General features: G+C 42.6%; 1 protein-coding gene across 2 annotated transcripts in view; it reads right to left on the bottom strand.

The window, feature by feature from the left end:
* wnt7bb (wingless-type MMTV integration site family, member 7Bb) overlaps positions 1-17,906 on the bottom strand; it is a 41,957-nt gene extending 24,051 nt beyond the window's left edge. The window contains exons 1-2 of one of the 2 annotated variants that reach the window (XM_029758054.1): positions 17,200-17,906; positions 9,288-9,514 (exon numbers count right to left, since the gene is read on the bottom strand). In XM_029758054.1, the coding sequence (XP_029613914.1) occupies positions 9,288-9,514; positions 17,200-17,276 (304 nt within the window). In that variant the 5' untranslated portion in view covers positions 17,277-17,906. Of the gene's footprint in view, positions 1-9,287; positions 9,515-14,705; positions 15,108-17,199 lie in introns of those variants that run through there. The other variant, XM_029758053.1, reaches the window with a different exon arrangement.
* Positions 17,907-20,406: the final 2,500 nt, after the last annotated feature.

Here is a 20,406-nt window from a genome sequence, read left to right as displayed (position 1 = left end):
ACGTCATACTGTACGTTGTTATGGTTTACGACAGTGTGCTGCTTTACGGATGAATGGGTTGTCAGGATGAGTGGCACATGTCATTAAACGACAGAGTGATGTACAATGTGAAACCGTGCAGATGTGCGTTCTTCTACAGCTAGGCTAGATATAACAGCCCCTCTCTCTGAATGCGCTCAGAGAGGAGGAGGAGGTGGAGGAGGAGGAGAGAGGAAGAGTGTCTTGCTTACAGCATGGAAGCATTACAGTTGAGGAGGACAGTTCTATAGTTCTAGTTTGAAGTGATCTGTTAAAGCACAGACTGAGAGCCCATAATGTACAGCACACATGTAATCATTGACTTGGAACAAAGAAAAAAGGTGGCACCTGCTGGTAGCCACAAGGTGCTGCAGTTAGGCAGTGTGGTTTGTGTTTGCTTGTGTTTGCAATTCAACTGCAACCACACAGGCATGAAAAGGCATTGCGGTTTCAGAGAGTCAGAGTGCCACTAGGAAAAGGGTTGAGCATTATCCCGAAAAAAGGAAAGGCGACTAAATACTAATACTAAATCAGTGTTTCTAATGATGACCCAAGAAGTTTATGCCATACATGTATGTACTCCACACTGTACATCCCAAAACAACAACACACACAGTGAAGTCTGCACCCAGTGAGTTTGCAGTGCTCTAGTGCTGTTATTTACCCTCTCTCTCCAGGGCCCCAGTAGAGGAAAACCCTTGCTTTGTATACCAACCAATTTCTCTCTTTCTTTCCTTCTCTCTCTCACTTTGGCTCTCTCTCTCTCTATCTCTCTCTCCCCGAGCTGACTAATGCACTCTGTACTACTGTTTTTCGTTCCGCTTTATGTACCGTTGCTATGAACATATGCTCTGAGCAAATTATAGACAAAGTTGTGGTCCGTGAGGTTTGCAGCAAGAGGAATTAGTGCAGCCATGTTCCTGTACAATAAAATAATATTGTTTTACCAGAAGTACATACTGAATACACTCACATTGCAAAGCGCGTATATATACTGTAATGCTGTGGGAGTCACACACTCAGGCAGGCGGATTAAGTCTTAAGTTCTGGTCCATAGGACGATGACGAAGAGAGAACGAGTTAAGTGTTAGTTAGAACTGAAAAACAATATGAGGGCATTTGGGGCGTAACGGTTTTAAATACTGGGAAGCCAACCAATCTGCCTCTAAGACCTACAGTTGGAACACTGTTCGTGTGCCCGCACTTCTCCCATCTATCTTCCCCGAGGTGAAGATAAAGATTTTGACACAATGATGACTCTGCCAAAAAACTTGCCAAAATCCATCAAACGAACTTGAACGGAAAATCCTGTAATGAGTCGGGACAGTTCAAGACCTCATCTAATTGAGCAACTCAGAAAGTAGTTCATTTGATGTCATTGTTAGAGGTTCTAGTCAATTTGAATGATTGACATCTTGTTTGTGTGTCAACTGTCAAGTAGTACACTGCCTAGATATCCGATGGACTGGTTAAACTGTAACTCAACCACTCACTTGAGTCTCAGAGGATATCTGGCCGTCCCGACATTAACAACATGCAAAGTCTCCCATTTTCATATTGTCACCTCGATAAGGGGTTAAAGCCTCTTGAATATTGTCCACCTCCAGAACCTCTCTGTATCTGTCTCTCAATCAACTCTCTTTAATGTTCAATAGTGCTGTGATTGTTGGCACATGTAAATGTGCTCTGCCGACCTGCGTGTAGTGGATACAGTTAGTGCTGGGATTGTGTGGAACAAAGCGCGCTTTGAGATTACAGTTGATCCTCTCACATCCTGTTCCCCCGCGTCTGGCGGCCAGGCGGACACAGACGGACACAGATCCCAGCGGACGATAACACCACGCGGGTTATCCACCCACCCCGGCCCATGGCATCAGGCCCCCGGGGGGCCGAGGGGTAAGGCAGGTCAGGACGCCCAGCTCCTGTCAGCAGACAGTATACTGTAGGGGAGAGGGGACCCCAATGCTGTCTGAGAGAGAGGGGGAGAGGGGTAGGTGGAGAGAGAGAGCAGCCGTGGGGACCAGACACAACTGGTTCCCCGACGTAGGAGGTGAGGCCTGCCTAGGCAACAAACTCATTATGGAAAACACTGCCCAGTGTCTAAGGCGGAAGAGATCCTGATGACCCTGATAAAGCCTACAGATGGTGATACACATATCAACCTTTGCCATGCCTTGGGGACTAACAACCCACTCTCTGTAGGTCAACCCACAGCCAGACTACTGTACCTGATAAAAGCTACAGATACAGCCCACACTATAGTGGAACACAGCCAGACTCACCACATAACAGCACAGTACCTGATCAACTCTAATGATCAAATCCAATGATCGACTCTAATTATTACATCCAATGATCAACTCTTACTGATCAACTCCAAGGATCGACTCTAATTATCAAATCCAATGATCAACTCTAATGATCAACTCTTACTGATCAACTCCAAGGATCGACTCTAATTATCAAATCCAATGATCAACTCCAATGATCAACTCTAATGATCAACTCCAATGATCGACTCTAATTATCAAATCCAATAATCAACTCCAATGATCGACTCTTACTGATCAACTCCAAGGATCAACTCCAATGATCAACTCCAATGATCAACTCTAATGTGATCAACTCCAATGATCAACTCCAACGATCAACTCCAATGACCCTGATAAAGCCTACAGATGGTGATACACATTCTACATGTTTCCATCAGAAGTTCCTCGTCCCATTCTGTTTCCCCTGGCCTCAGTGGCTTGACAGGGAGGAGGAGAAGGCCAGCGGATTAGGCCTACCCACATGATGATGGCTCCAAACATAGGTATTTTATTCACCACCAGTCTCGCATAGCACAATGCACGCATCATCTGCATAGGGTTATCCACATGAAATGAGTTACTTGGCTATGGTTGACTCCGTTTACTGAGCGCTGTACGGGCGTTATGTAGCACATTAAATCAAGTTCTACAGCGTTCTCATCTTTCCGTGATAACGCTGTAGAAAGTATGATAGCATATCAGCTTTGATTCCAATCATTTGCTTGAGAGTAATATAGCCAACAGGAAGAGGAGAGTGGTCCAGTATTGCTCAGTTAGTGCAGCATAGCGCTTTCACTGCCAGGGTTGTGGGTTCGATTGCCGGGGCCACAAATAGGTAAAATGCATGCACACATTACTGTAAGTTGCTTTGGATAAAAGTGTCTGCAAAATGGCATATATTATTATAACTAGTGAAGTTAAAAGGAATGGCCTCTGTAGTTGTATACCACTAAAGTGATGAATGATATTTTGGGAGAGTTCATCGGTGTCAAAGCATCCACTTACGTTGCTCTTACAGTCTTAAAAAATGTGTTTTTCCTCTCTACATTAAACAAGGATGGGTTGGTTAAACACTTGGCTGTAGAATGGAATGTGTTAGGTTACGAGCTGTGTGTCGGCAGAGACTTTTGCAATCAGATGGGGCATCAAATCATTATTCTAGCAAGAATTTAATTACTACATTTCCCTCCCCACCAGTCACGTTGGATGTAAAATATGGGGAGAGAAGACAAGCCAATAAACGTAAAAAATAGATGACCACTATCATATGATAATGTACATTCACTCCTTCCTGGGATTCAATGACTAATTTATAGTGTTTACTTTGCAAAGGCTGACATTTTCTTTTCTGACCGACTCTCTATGCTCTTTTACATTTAGAATGCCTTGGGGGGGGGGGGGGGGGGGGGTGTTCCCAAATGTTTATATTTGAAGGGAATATGTTTCTTTTCAGATTTGTATTTGACTTTTCCATTTAAATGAAAAAAATAGTGGTTGTAGAAAACTTCAGCTGGTCATTATGAATATTCCAAAATGCCTTTCCTTTAATTTAGTCAAATTGGATGAAATCATGCAACACATGCATAAATTAAACCATATGTGTATGTTTTGATCATAGCAGTGCTTTTAAATACATTGTTAGGTTTGGGAGGATAGTCACACATAATTAGGATCAGATTCTATGGAGATACTGTCTGTGTTTGCATTCTTTTACGATACAGTTTCACCACAAATTACGAAGTGATCCTGAGAAAAGGAAGGAAATCTTACCAATTCATTTACAATTGGCATGGAGTATTTAGTTGCCCTGCAATTGTGACCTTCAGCTATATTACAGTACATGAGACAAAGCTATACTTTCTTTGTTGGCAGTAAAACTGCAAATGAACAAGAATAACAACTCTACACCTGAAATGTATTGCTACTTCAATGATAGCATCTTATCTCATTAAAAGGACCGCAGGAAATAATGTGACATAATTGGGAGACATTACATGACAATGAATTCATTTGGACTGAATTGCAAATAAAGACATTGTTTACTTCAGCCTCTGTGAGCTTAGCTAGCCTATGACGGCTCAATCTCATATAGTACATCACAGTATAGCAGTGGAATCCTTTAAACGGATGACAGCTGATAGCACTCCTTCCACGACTTGTCAATGTACAGATGCATGAGCCACTTGTAGAAAATCATGATTTGCATGAAAACAACCTCCGTTGTGGAACGAGAGACAAACCCAACCAACTCATCACTGATTTTATTCATTTACGCTGCGGGCTGATATTAGCATAACATTTGCCAAAAATACTGCAGAAAACGCATGTTCCGTGCACAGGCACAGTATTCCTTTAAATAAACGCGTAGAAAACTGAGAAGCATCTTCTGCATCTGACCAGTGGCAAAAATATACACCATTTTTGCTTGTGAGTCACCTGTTTAAGCCAAAACGTGAACATTATTCACCTTTCCTCTGTTCAGCCCACTTCTAAACAGAGAAAAAAAAAACACTCTAATCAGTCTGACTTATGGAGCGAGGTGATCTGTTGACCGTGACCCCTCCCCTCCCTGTCTGATCTGGGGGAGCTGGTCTGTTTAAAGGAGTAGTAGTTTGCATCTTCAGCTCCTGATCAAGTATGTGCCTGTCCTAACCCTTTCCTCTCAAGTGGCTTCCAATGAACCTGCTGACTTCCACATCTTTTATCTGTATAGACGTCTGTTTGGCTCGGGCCTACCACAGCCTCCCGGGCCGCTGGGCAGCAGTAGCACTCCCCCTCTACAACCCTCACCCCCCCCGGGGGATGTGTGGGAGTGAGAGAGCGCTTCATTGGGGAGACGATACTGTATTGTATGCGCCCGGGCGAGGGGAAATAGAGACGGAACCACCCCCATCCCCTCCCTGATACCCCCCCACCAGCTCCCACATTCCACCCCAGTTAAGTTTTTCCCTCTTTTAAAATCCCCCAGACCTCTCGTTCACTTGCTAACCAGCGGGTTGGAGCTGCTAGGCATTTTTCATGCCGTCCGTTTGCCTCCTAGCTGGTCGTGCCTCGAAGTGCCTCTCTCCAGAGTTGTACTCATGAAGTCAGGCTCAGCGCTATAACTCAACTCACTGCCTGCCTGTCTGTCTGTCGGCTGCCTTCAGGCTGCTGCTTCTAAGAAAAGGTGCAGCGAGAGCAGGAGGCAATGCAGTGTAGCCCGTAGAGCAGAACGGCCTGCTAGTCTGACAGATTCTCCTCTCTGATGATTGAATAGATGTTTTTGTGTTAAAAAGCAACCTGGTCCAAATAAAACGAAGGGACTTCTACTGCATTGCTTTGTCATTAAATATAGGATGTAGATTGAGTTCTCCAGTCTCTAATAGATTCTAACAAGTGGATTCCCCAGCCCAGGCTTTTTAGTGTTGGTATGAAATAAAAGCAGCATTCCTATGTCGTGCACTGAGAGGTTCACCTGCCCCTGTCCTGCATCCATTCTCCATTCTTGTGCAATGAGCCAGGGGCCAGAGTGATTGAACTTTTGCAATATTTCACCGCTGAGCACAACAAGAACCTCTTTGAGATGAAAAGCATGAATCACTATGGTGACAAACTGGTTGGAAAGTTAAACAGAAAGTAACCAGAGCAGGGCAGTTATACGACGGGGCCTACGTCTGCCTTTGATGCTGAGTGTAGCCGTTGAAAGGTGTCTGTTTTCATACTATAATCGCTAACGTCAAGTGCTCTGCTCTTCTGTTCAGGTTGTGAAAGCTGAAGGTGCTCAGGCTCGGGGGCTCAGGAGATCTCTGGTGTAGATGCTCTCCACAATCTACCATATATCACATGAGATAACATTTCCAATTGAAGACGGCATTTTTCATCCTAACTGACCAGTGAGCAACAAGGCCAACGTAGACAGCAGTGTTAAAACTGATAAGGTGTTGACTTCCCACAGCTTATGAAAAACTAGGGTTATAATTATGGTTGTAATCAACCCCACCATACATCACTTTTATTCAGCACTGTATTAAAACCTTACAGCTGAGTATCACTCTCTTGCCATGTATCCTGGCCTTTTCCACGTCTCCAACCAGCCCTACTGCAACTATCTGCTTTGACTATCCATAGCCCCTCCCTGCCTTGATGATGGATCTGACTTCAGTTGTATTATTTACTGTTAATAGAGGGTAATATACCATTCAATAACACCCACTTCTGTTAGCACGGGATAATTTACTCCATATTTTATGGGCTCAAGGTACAGAGCAGTGCCAATATCATTCTGCTAAGGCACATTACAACGTGAGTGAGTGAGATTGCTATAGCTTCTGTGTCCAGAGGAGGAAACACAAACATATTTTAATACCCAGCATTCAGTGTTTATGGCCTTGTTCTCCAATGTGTCAGTTAGAACATAACAAGAGAGCCAACGACTCTTTTGCACAACAGAGGGACTGTTGAAGGACGTGACCGTAATGAGTATGGTTCCATCCATGTTTCCATCCATCCTTTAAAGTCCCATCGAACTAACGGAGCTGCCAGTGTCAAGGAAGGCTGTGTTAGCATCAGCAGATAAAGGATATATATACAGTATATATCTATATTTACAGTATAATAACACAGAAATAAATATCAAATGAATGGCCTTTTTTTAAACAGATTCTTTCCTTGAATCAAGATATTTGGGGTTCTGTCCTACTCAATAACCCAGCTATTAATGTCCTTTCTTGGAAACCGAATGTAATACCAAGGAACCCGGCCAAACTGACCGACTCCATCTAAGTGCAAGCAGCGCAGAGAGAAAGCATTAGGCTTGCGGTTCCCTGATCTTTAACTCTTCAGAAAACAACGGCATCTCCCCCGATCCAAAACTAAGACCGGATCATTGAGAATAGGAAAGGTTTAGTGTTCATCATTTTGGGGGATTTAAATGAAAAACTTCAGTGGGAGTGGAATATGCATTTTTTTCCCCCTTGCAGTTGATTATGATTATGTGGGAATTTGCAGATTCGGGAGGAGACGGACTGTAACATTTGTCTATTGAGGAGGTCTATTCCATGACTTCATATGCCACCCTGAACAACACTACTGTCATACATACAACATAATTAAAGAACACGGCTACTCTCGTCATTCACTAATTGCACAAATCAAATTAGTATCAAAAACAATCTACATAGAAAAACCCATGGAGTATTGACAATAAAACCCTGAGCTAAATACTCAACAAATGGTCACATCCATCCACTGACCTTTCTTCCTACAGTACTGGAGCTGTTGATCTCACGGGTAATTGGCCATGGCAGCAGCCAATCACTAACCAGTATGAGTCAATCTCTACAGTACCAGTACCCACTGTCTGGCTCTAGCTCTGAGAGAGCGTAGTGAAACATCCCTGGTTTCGCTGTCAGTGAGTATCATGGAGGAAAGTATGGTAGCACGGTACGAGAGAGAAAAAACACATCTGTCTCATCTCTGCCTCCTCTGAAGAAGAGGTTCTCTCTCTCTCTCTCTCTCTCCGGGGGTGTAGGATGGAGGAAAACATCCGCCTAAAGTTCAATCGCACGGCTAACTAAAGGCTTTGACCAGAGATGTGTCTGGTTCATGAGTCAAGTAGTTCGAATAATTCATTCAAATGTTCTAAAAACATAAGCAGCGTAGTTCACATGCAGTATCAGTAACCGGATCGATTTCTCAGTGATAAAGCAAGGCGTGACATGTGGTACTGTTCAGTTCAAGTCTCCCTGAAACTTGGCAAAAAAGAAAATATGAAAAAAAGGAGCGCAAAAGAGATGCTGAACGCAGAAGAAAATGAGACGAGATCCATTACAAAAGCGCCAGATTTACAACAAAGAGAAACGCTTTTAGAGGGGTTGGAGCTAAGTCAGCCGCTCCTAAATAGCAGTGATTGTTAACAGAACTATTGGATTAAATGCATAGTCGAACCGCACTTTAACAGCGACAAACATTTCTAAATGAAACAAATGTATAAAAGTCCCTGTAAAAAAAGCCATACAAAAGAGGTCTGCGGAATTCCGTTTCAAACAAAAGCACCGTAAATGTAAATGTCTGTCTGCTTGTAGCTCGTTCTGACTGTCTGTACATGCACACACACACACACACACACACACACACACACACACACACACACACACACACACACACACACACACACACACACACACACGAATCAAGCAATGGACACAACCAATTTCCTAAGATTAACAACAGATGTGTCCATCTATTTCAGTTCAACAACGTTCTCTACAATAATACCATTAGTTGTCTCCTCATTTGCTATATCATTTTTCAACCATACTTTTTCCCCATTAGACTTTGGTGCTTCTGGTAACCTTTCCATAACTTTGCTGCAGCCAGCAATGTATGGCATGCTTTTAACCAGAAGTTCAACGCAAATCATTAAGTCAAAAGAAATCAAGCCACGCTGCAGAAATGTAACGGTGTGAACTGAAATGAGGACACATCGGACTGGAATCTGTTGTAACGGTAACACATGAGTTTGAGTTTGCCAACGTGTATTGTTATACAATAGAGAGTCAGAGACGTTGTGTGCAGTTGGTTGACGTTTGACTCTGTGATGTGCTTGGGTTTGGCTTGTGAAGAGGCTTGGGTGGTCGGGGCTTGGTAGCGAATTGATTTCTACTCTCAGGCTACCATTTGGAGGAGATGGTGACATCCTCAATCCAAAATGTAACCTGTTTTACATCACAGCTTCAATACTTTGCCCGAAAGCAATGACCAATGACTTTCATTGCGATCCAGTCCTCCCTGCAAATAAGATTTGAAGTCGCTCTTGAAACGTCAGCCTTATGCCTCCCCACAAAATGTAGCAAACGTATTGCGCCACACATTTACACTAGGTCTATGTCTGCGAACATGTCTTTCAGAGTTGTGGACATTACAGCGTCAGTCCACGGTACAGAAGACAACGAACTCTCCCAAGGTGCCCAGACTAACCTACTCGCAGCTCCTGTCCGAAGACAGTCCTCTCCCCCAGGGCGGAGCAATTCCACCGGCCGTAGCGAAACTGGTACTGACACTCATTGATGCCCAGCTGAGCGCCCTCCCCTACCACGATGATGGCGTCCGGGCGGCTCTGGCAGATGGCCCGTTGGCGAGGCGCCAGCCCAGGGATCTTGTTGCAGATGATGTTGGCACCCAACGCCACCACGGAAGACAGGGCCCTATGAATGGAGAGGTAAACATACACACACACACAAACATAGTCAGTTAGCGGTACTGGAGGACAGATAGACTGAGTCACATTACATAGACTTTAGGCCTCTCCAGACCAGGATTAAATTCAAACAAAGCCATGATGAGCATTCTGTAGGTACTCAGTGCTGTCTTGCTAAAAATATTACAATTTCATGGATCAGAGGTGAATGAAAGAGAGCATCTGAAACCATTATCCGATGCGAAGCTGAATAACAACACTACACAGCATGGTAAAACAGATCCAAAGCAGAAAATGACATTGGGTTTATTTGCTTGCTGACCATGCCTCTCCCCGCATTGGTTTGGCTCGTGACCGTAGAGAAATGAGTTGGGGTTTTGCGTTAATTGTTAGGTAACGTGGTTAGAACTGTTTCCAGGCGTGGGCAAGCCGTGCCTTCCATTTGTAACTGGGCTTCTCAAATTTAGGCATGGTTCACTTCTCAACCAAGAAGTCACACAACTATGTTATCTTTATTGCATTTGATATGTATGAGTTTAAAGCACACATGCGGCATAACACACTGCCTACAAATATATTTCCTGTGCGAGACGTCTTTCATTTATCCACATTTGTAGAGCAATGCCACGGTATGCCTGGCTAGCATGCAAGGTTTCCGACACCAGCCCTCCTGCGCGCTTTATGAAGTGTTGCTCCTCCAAGCGTAAAGATGAAGCAGTCATTTAACCCATGACAAGACACCTAGGAGCTTCTACAACTGATCGTGGCTTTGGGAGTTAATATAATCCCGGTTCCGGACACATGTTGGATGGGTTTAGAACAGTCACGTACCAGAAAACAGACGGCTTAACAAATGGGGCTATTTCTCCATCAGTGTGTTTATAGCCATCCAAACCCTGCAGATACATGCCTTTCAAACATGTCAGTAGACAAGGAGCAGTAAAAGAGCATAAAGGCGAATGCCAGCTTTGATGTATGACGTAGGGCCTCCGAGGGCTTTACCGCAAGCAGGGCAGGCTGATGCAGGCAAGTTGTGTGTCAGCAAAAAAAATGACAGAGGAGAGAGAGAGAGGGGCGGAGAAGGAGGGGGGTCAGAGAGAGGGGGAGAGAAGAGAGGGAGAGAGAGAGGGAAGAGAGGGAGAGAGGGGGAGAGAGACAGAAGAGAGGGAGAGAAGAGAGGGAGAGAAAGAGGTCGACTGCATTTGTGGATTACCCTTCAAAAAGGATTATGGAACAAAACCATACTGCCCTTATGACTCAAAGAACAAAAAGAGTGAACGTTGACCCAACATGTTCCTCTTCTGTTGATTAGCTGTCTTTCTATCTTCCGTTCTTTCGTTCTTTCAATAGTTTACTCTCCGTTAGTCCACACCTCCGTAAAACATTTTGGGTTGTGTGTCAGCTCACATTTACATTTGAGTCCTTTAGCAGACACTCTTATCCAGAGCGACTTACAGTAGTGAGTGCAGACATTTTCTATGTGTTTTTCTTCTTCGTGCTGGTTAAAGCTTATGCCTTTTACTAGATTAGCTGTCTCCAGACAAAAAGAATAAACCTCGAATGCAAAACCACATGACATGTTCAAATGAAACTATAACTGCAACATCTTTGGGCAAAACAGAGCTTTTTCTTATTCACACTGTTTGGTACTTCATCTGCACTAGAGGAGAATGTACTATGGATGTAATGTGAGCAAGTGTCAGTTCTTTCCATCCTTGCAAACGTTGTTAAAATGCATAAAAATGTAAACATTTGAGTCCAGTGAATTCAAAAAGGAACTGCAAAGGATTTCAGTGGTTCGAGGGAGACGATTCAGGCATCCCACCATGAACAGCGTAGACCTCTCCCCTTTCCATATCCAAAATGATATGATAAATTAGGCTCACCAATGCTTTGATCTTTGCAAAGATGACATAATCACCATCACCAGGCATTGAGAATTAGGTGTATAATCAATCCAAGTCTGGCAAATGCCGTTAGAACGCTCTCAAATGTAATTGAAAATACGGTATATTTTTCATTTACATCAGTTCAAAACTGAAATTGAGATACAAAGCAAAGAATTGGTGAAGCACAAAGCTCTAAAGTAACTCTTTAATACCTCTCAAACCCTCTGGTTCCTTGACGTCTACTGAACAAAACAATCAAAATGCTCCACCAACCTTCTCTATCGTAAAACAACCCCCATGGAGTTTGTGGTTTAAATGTGTGGTTCATATACTGTATGATGCTACTATTCATGAGGTCAGGTGCACTGTAACTGATGCTCTAGGAATGTACACAGATGCTCTGGACTACATCACGTGCATAGATCCTAAATATCCTATAACAACAGCAATAACTGTAACACCTCTCGGCATCTTCTCGGTCAGCAACAAGTCACCGTGCAGCTCACTGTCTGTCAAAATGGTAATTAGGACATGATGATGTTGCTACTACTCTCCTGGATCACGATATCCTGGCCATGTTCACCTGCCAATTCCCAGCATCACTGTCTAACATGGGCTTGCGAAAGCATCAGACAATGCAAAAAAACAGAGCATTCCTCAGTTAAGCTGTTAAATCCCTGCAGCATCAAAGTGCACAAATGCGATTATGTTTGCTTAGTGGCAACTCTGTGTGCACAGTGTCAGCTCGGGAACAGCTAGCACTCCAATAGACAGATACAAAGGGAGAAAACACAGATCACAAGCAAAATATGTAAATTGGTAACCATGCTGTATATTAATACAAGTATAATGCACATTATATACACACACATTTATATATTTACATTTAACATTTAAGTCATTTAGCAGACGCTCTTATCCAGAGCGACTTACAAATTGGTGCATTCACCTTATGATATCCAGCGGAACAACCACTTTACAATAGTGCATCTAAATATTTTAAGGGAGGGGGGGGGGGTTAGAAGGATTACTTTATCCTATCCCAGGTATTCCTTAAAGAGGTATATATATATAATACAGATGTATCATCTACGATAGCTACAAACAATTATTCTCCATATGCTATAGGCTACAGTATGTAGCGATGTTAACAATAGCAAATCCAGGGATTCCCACAGTATATTATAGTGCTCGCAGGCCACCAAAGCGAAATAACCTTCCCCCAAACCTTACGTTATAAGGTGGTGGGTTCGATGACAGGGTGTTGTAAAGGGGAGGGACGCATGGTTCTACACACCGACACACACACACACACACACACACACACACACACACACACACACACACACACACACACACACACACACCTATTCCATCAGTCGAAGGCCTTTGATGTGACACAGCATTAATCTCACAGGTATGTTTCACTGAGAAATATCTCAGTCACAATTGTCTCATGAGGCAGGGAATTCGAGTGGATTTATTTGGTGAGATTTGTCAGAATAGCTTCTTGGCCAAATTTTATGAAATAGCAACTGTGAAAACAAAACAAATCTACAAGATTTGTCTAAGCTAAAGATATGATATCAATTCATAAAATTTACTTTAAGTCAAAACAAATTTTTCTGTAGTCAAAAGCTTTTAAAACTTGACTGTCCAGTCTAACACCCTTGTATGTATTTGTGTTATATATGTAGGTTATAGCAAATCTGTGGGCAAGTTAAACAAATTAACAGTGCAGCTTGTTTTCATTCGAAATGTCTTATTCCACTTTGATGTTACTAAGGTTTAAATGGAAATCGAAAACCTATTTCTAAAGTTCCCCATTTTAAAAACCTTATACTGATCATATTTAGTGAGGTGGTGCAATAATCACAACTTTAAAGGTGTGATTCACCTAACATTTGCATATTTCTTCATGGAATGACGGCGTGTTCTGACTAATACCTCTGTCTGAGGATGAGTCATTTGCCACCCATGTAGTTCACCGAATTTCACTGTTAGATTAACACGCATTTAGCTGCACATGTAATGAGAGAGGAAGGAACACTTTGGAGGATGGGGGATCACATTCCTCCGCGTTTCTTATTCCACTTTAAAATCATCCTCATCCCTAAAAACCGATTTCATTTGCGGCACTGTACTGTAATAAAGCATGTTTAAATTATGAAAACAAAATGATATATGTAGTTTATAATGTGCAAACGAATAGGCTACTAAAGATAGATCACAGCCACTTTTAACTGCAACCATAAACCACATCTATTTTAACATTAAGTTTGGGGTCTCCAGCACCGGGATGGATACAACGTATGGTTCGGTAATTATTTTTGAAGGAAAAAAATAAAACGTCCTCCTGCGTGAGCAACTCGTTCTTTTAATTCAATGATACAATTATGACCCGTGTCAATCATGTGCGTGTCATAGACCGATGTTTTACAGCTACTTTTCCAGATGTGGCTTTAAATTGTAACTTGGTAAATCTGCATGAGACTATGGTGATGTAATGCATAAAGCATAATCCCTATCCACAAATTGTGACAGGTAATCATCCACCGCATGCGTAAAAGCTATTCATAAAGGGGAATTAATGAAATACTGTTCACTCTTCATTCAATTGTCTTGAACATCTCTGCCACTCTGTGGCCAAATGAAACCGTGTCCAACCGTCATTACAATGTCGTAAAAGAGGATTTGGGTACTAACTTTTTTTTTTTTTGAAATACTGTAGTATGTCACCTCATCGAACGACCTGCCCATAAAATAAGACGTCAGGTAATTAACATCGACTTCATCCGTTGCTTCCCACGTGGACCGGAGGGATGTCCTACCTACCTGAAGCATACGCATTGATAATGAATGTATTTCGAGTATCCTTTAGTCACTTTAAACGGTAACGTCTAGAACATCATCGAATGTGGGGAAATACAAAGTAATACATCAAAGTCGGTGCGTAAAATACACACCCAAGTGCACAAAAATAAGATATCGAAATCGCTTTCTATCTCCATTTTGCTATAGCCTAGTTGTCTTAAATTACTAGTTCTAGTCAAGCATGTTGTAGGCTATATTTTATATTAAAACCGTTTGGATTAGACTAGCATGTGCACTGTGAAGCAAACATCCATCATCAACATGGGCTACCGTAACCAACAACCTGCGGTAATATTTCGGAGAAAGATTTAACAATAACAACTATAAAGCAGAGTACATATAATCGAAAATGAAATTCATTCTTAGTATGTCTCCCAAACACACAAAATCACACCAGTAAGGCAACTAAGGGGTCGGGGGATTGAGTAAACTTACAGGTAGCTCCCACTCGTAAGGATGAGGAAGATCTGTGGATAGTAGACTGACAGTAGTACACTACGCGACGACAAGATGATCATGATGACATTGAACAAATGGCCGCTTTCTGGTGGAGTGAGAAAAAAATAGTGGGATAGAGTCCTCTTTAAATCCTTGATGTCGCGCGTTTTAGTTCCTCTTTGCTCAAAAATCAAAGAGCTGACACCCGCGTTGGTGCGATGCGTCTGTGGTGCTCGCTTGAGTGGCGGTGCTATGCAGCTCCTAGCTCCCAGTCCCAGGGCCGTGAGTGTGCAGCGGGCGCGGAGATTGGCTCTGTCATCTCTCAGCGGTAGAGGCTGTTACAGAGTGTGGTTCCCGAGACGGAATGATGATGGTTTTAGGGATTTTGGATGGCAGAAAAGTGCTTTTCTCCACACTCATGAGTGTCGTGGCTGCCATTGGGCAGAGAGAGACACTGCTATCCGCCCACTTCTGCGCCACGGCAGGACAATAGGGTGCCAGTGATCCGCTGCTCCCCTGGACAGGGCTGCCTTTCATTCATCAAATCAGGCCCAAAAGTAAACAAACACTGGCGCACTGACTGACTGTTTCATCTTCAGGCCTGCTGCTTCACACTAACCCATCATCAGGCAAAAAAAAAAAAACGTATGTGCGTAATGTGCATAAAGCAATTGGTCTCGCACACATTTTATCCAATCCTTTAAAAAAGTAAAAACGTTGTGAATAGCCTAATACGTAACAACATATAAATGAACACTTGGTATGTTGTGTTATTAATGACTTTATCAATCAAAGAGTAGGCTACTGCAGGTTTTAAAGCAGGTTAGCGTTTTGCATCTTGTTCTGGAGGCAGTACTGCAGGGAGGTAGGTCACTTGCTGGCACAGCCACAAAGTCATACAATCAGTTTTTAAACCTAACCCTAACCTTAACCACACTGCTAAACCTAATGTCTAAACCTATCCTTAAATTAAGACCAAAAAGTTCATTTAAGTTTTCATTCATTTTTACAATATCGACCATTTTGACTTTCCAGCTGGCCTATATAAGGTGAAATCGCTCAGTTTCGCTTCTGTGACAAGATTCATGACAATAAACATCAACCTGCGGTTTTAACACAGGATCTACAGGGCGATCTTGGCGTTGAACCCGGTGAGTGAAAGGCTCTGTCTGCACCATCGCTTCAGCACAAAGTGATGTCACTCGTCACCTGTAGACTCCAGTCATTGTGTGTGAAGAGGGTATCATGAAATATTTTCCCAGGCTAAAGAAGGGGGGGGGGTAAGCAAGCGCGGGAATGAGCTAACTGGTTTGGCTTGATAAAAACCTGAGATATCTCGTCATGCTTCACTTGGTGTGATTCCCCCCCTATTTGAACTGTTAAGATATGAATACCTGTGGAGGTTACCCGTTAGGCCTATTTCTCTTAAGGCTGGTGTAGGAGAAGGAAAGGTGAGCTCCCACCAATGGAACGCGCTGGGAGATGACACCTGTTGTTTTTGTTTAGATAACCCTGACTGGTCTGGATGATGAGGAACACTAGCCTGGAAAAAATGTAGGAGTAAAGAAAACAGGACATAGAGTTGTCCAAGGTTTGACTCTTGTTGAAATATCCTAACGTTATATACGTTGTGTATAAAAACGTTTTTTTACTGGGTGTATTATATTTTTTACTCATATCAATTCAGTCCAAACCATCGGGGTAGGCTACCTTGCAGACAATACAGACCTACAACAGAGATAGGTAATCAAAAGTATCTAACCGTTTGTGTAATATCGTTTGTATGTATGCAAATAGAAATGAACAGTACCCTGGGTAGGAATAGAATAAAGTCCAAAAAGGTGTATTACTCATGTTATCCGTTTTTCTTTTTGCACACACACAGCATATATAATTCCTCCGTTTTTTTTATACATCAAGATGAGCTATTGCAAAACAAGTAAAAACTCCATCTGGGCTGTGGAATGTGGAAATACAACTCAGCCAGGCTGCCTCTATTAATGAAGGTATGCAGCAGTGAGCCAGAGCCCGGCTGAGGGGTCAAACGATCTATAGAGCGACAAACCAACAAGACTCTGAGCAGATTAACCACAACCGAGACTGAATATGAATTCATCTACTATTTGGCCAACCGCAACAGCAACAACGACAAAAAATGTGCACAGCTTTTACGCACATCCAGCCGTTGTCCTTGATGGCTATGGGTGTCAGGTTCATTTCAACACTGACATGGGTGGATTAGGCTAGCATCACACTGAGTTTTTGAAATTGTTTTGTAAAAGTTAGTTAGGTCAAAAGGGCAGTTGCGTCTGCCGCCCGCAGAAGAACACTGCATTTATATGGGCATTCAGAAAATACATGTGGCTGAGCATTCAGATTACCCACGAGGCTCAGTATGTTACAGGTTATATTTAAAACAACAATAATAATACAGACAAGAAAGTAACATAAACATATAAGCAGTTGATATAAGTACTACATTTACACTTACCCAAGCCTTAAGTAGATGATGCCAAAGCACAAGAAGACGTACAAATTCCACCTTCGGAGGGGTCTGTGCATGATCATAACCGCTTCTGGGACGGGCCATTCACTAGAATGAAGTGGTCATTCTTGCGTTCACATTGGCAACACTACAGTATCTAACCTTTCCAGATGCAGATATAACTTCTCTTTTCCAAAATGTCAAATCTAAACTCCTTTGAAATCTTTCTCCGTTTAAAATCCATAGTCAACGGGTAACAGGTGAGACAGAGAGTGATGGTGATCCAAAACGTGGTCGTTAAAAGAGTTCGACAACAAAACACTTATGAGAGAGCGATGGGTCGAGGAGTAAGATGAGTTCTCCAGTGAACCATTCTTATATTTCGTCCTTTGTATCAAAGTAGGACAAGTTATGTATTCTCACTTGTTCTTGCGTGCGCCAGGTACATTTACACCTGGTGCAATGTCCTCCGTGTCCTCCTCTCGTCTGTATTGAGGCCGTAACACATCGGTTGCAGTTCCTCTCCTTTGACGACATCTTAAATTCTTTCCATGTAGCTGCAGGTATTCTAATGCAGGTAACAAAAGCCCTATCCACGCCTCCTCCTTTGAGCTGGTATGGATATGCAAGGATTGGGACGGGCTTCTGGGTTGAGCTGAACACGTGTAGTTGTTGTACAGCTACAGTAACATACAGCGAAACTCACCGAAACTTCCTTATATAGGCTATTTGAGGTTGCAACCATGGGTATTGCACAACAGGAGATACTAGACTACTCTCATCAAGTAGACAAATAATGCTAGCGATTAGTCCATGCACCAGCTTACAATATGAACCTTGAGTAGAATTCTAGAGTATTCTGTGGCATTTCATATGTATAGCATAACCGATCACTAATTCTACTTGTTTGCCACCTGTTATGAATTAATCTATAGACAATATTTAAAGCTCATCAAAGAAATGCATTTCTTATCATTTATTACATCAAATCATAGGGCTCGTTTTCAACAAATAGGCGACAGAATTTCCTACTATGACAAATGCGTTTTAAAACAACATGTAAAAATAGGCAGTTGACTTTGCACAGGGGGACCATCATTTCAGGATGCGCACAATCTTGATGCTTCTTGAGTGTCTGTCCCCTGTGGTGCTCTTTTGGTGTATAATACTCCCCCTGGTGGCTACAGGAGACAACTGTTGTACTGGTAGAGGGAGGTGTCTTCCGTGTTACTATAGAGGCCTGTATGACGTGAGTGAGTGTGCTTTTGTATGCCGACAGTTTGGATAAGTTCCTGCACTTATATTTGAACATGATGTGCACTTGTGTAATCTTTAGAAAGTGTAAATCACCATAAATATGCAATGTGCAAATGAATTTAAATATGGTCCTGTTAATTTATGTTTTTTTATATTGCTGCATGTGAATGGTCTTGCAAAGAAATGTAATTCGTTATTCAAGATTCTATACGATTTTTGATTATATAATGCACTTTGTTAAAACAACACATAAACCGTAAGTGATATACCATATTTGAACAAAACTATACGCATGAAATCGTCTAAACTGGAATAATAATTACAGCATAAACTAAAATTACAGACATCAGACCCATGTATTTGGTTCTGAGAGTTGTTGTTGACCACAAGAAACAGACAAACCACAGAAACCATTGTTTCAAGACATCCCTGCTTTGTGGTTTCCGGGGCCTTTTTCTTCAAAACGTGCATCCAAATTCCAGATGGATTTCTGAAATAATGAATGTCAACATAAAGACCCAGGGTGACATAAAAAGACACGTATTTGATGTATTCCTGTAAAAGATGGACTTATTTCTCTTTCTTCAAATGTAAATCTTGGTAAAGGCTGGGTGGGGATGGTCCTGTTTAGTTGAATTAAAATGTTCAAAGGAGCGATTTTTTTTTTTATTAAGCCCGATCATCAAAGACCAGCAGGGACACAATTTGTCACCCGCCACTGTCATTGCAGACATGTCACACACACACGCACACACACACACGCACGCACGCACACACACACACACACACACACACACACACACACACACACACACACACACACACACACACACACACACACACACACACACACACACACAAAGAGTATTTGGGACCAGGAGTACTCATCAATCTAGCCACGTCCTATGCCACATAACACAATGCACCGAGTGGTTTGAAAGGGAAAACTGTGGTGACATTCATGTGATTGTAGTTCATGTGATAATTCATTAAGACAGTCAAAGACAGTTGCAGACAGTCAAGAACATTTAGATATTGATGATTGTCAAATGAGTTACGTATTTACAGTGCATATCATATGTAGGGCCAGGAGTTTTTCCTGACCACAAAACCTTGGGTCTCAACTACGTAATCAGGAAAACTCCTGGCCTATTTGGTTTTGTTTTGTCTTTTTGACCACTTCCTCTTACCTGTAGATAGAGTCACTATTTGACCTAATCACCAACATTGTGTTGCACATGTAATACACTAAATTGTATGGACCGTTTTGGCCCAATTATATTGTGTTTCTAAATTCCAAAGGCTGTCCCGTGAAAGGTTCTGATATCTCTACAGTTTGCTCCTCTAGCCAGCGTTGCTTTCCAATGTGAAGCAAAACAAGTTTGACGATTGCACAATTGTATCTGCTTCTTTAAATTTACGATCTTTTAAAACTGCAGGAGGGTAGAAGGAAAGTGAAAAAAAAATCTCGGTCTGTATTTTGGCAGACGTCAGATGATATGTCGTACTGTCTTCTTGAATATTATTAAGTACTCTTGACCGACAACTAAATAAGAAAACCCACCGGGCATCCATATGTTTGTGTGGGAGCCCTGTCAGCTGGAAAGCGGCTGCAGCAATGCACTGAAATGGATGAATGCAGCAGCATGCCAAACCATGGAGCGGCGTCTGGGGCTGGGTCCGCCACATCTACACAAGGCCCCAGGCAGACTCAGGCAGGAGGGGGAACCAACCGGGCTATTATGCTGCTCCCTGATGGCCCGGGCTCCATCAGCTCCACACTCTGTCTGCCTCCAGATTTTAACACGTCCCTCAATTAGCCCAGGGAAGATTTCGTTTGGCACGGAGAAGGTCTGGATGAAAGGGGTCTTCCTATCCCTGAAAGGGGGCCCCAGCCCATGGTCTGCCTGAGAGAGAAGAGACTGAGACCAGGATATGGGTCACATCAGAGAGAGG

The sequence above is a fragment of the Salmo trutta genome, chromosome 7 (genome assembly GCF_901001165.1).
Source record: "Salmo trutta chromosome 7, fSalTru1.1, whole genome shotgun sequence".
Classification (NCBI taxonomy): domain Eukaryota; kingdom Metazoa; phylum Chordata; class Actinopteri; order Salmoniformes; family Salmonidae; genus Salmo; species Salmo trutta.
The sequence above is the reverse complement of the archived record's forward strand: the minus strand, read 5'-3'. Positions and strand labels throughout refer to the sequence as shown.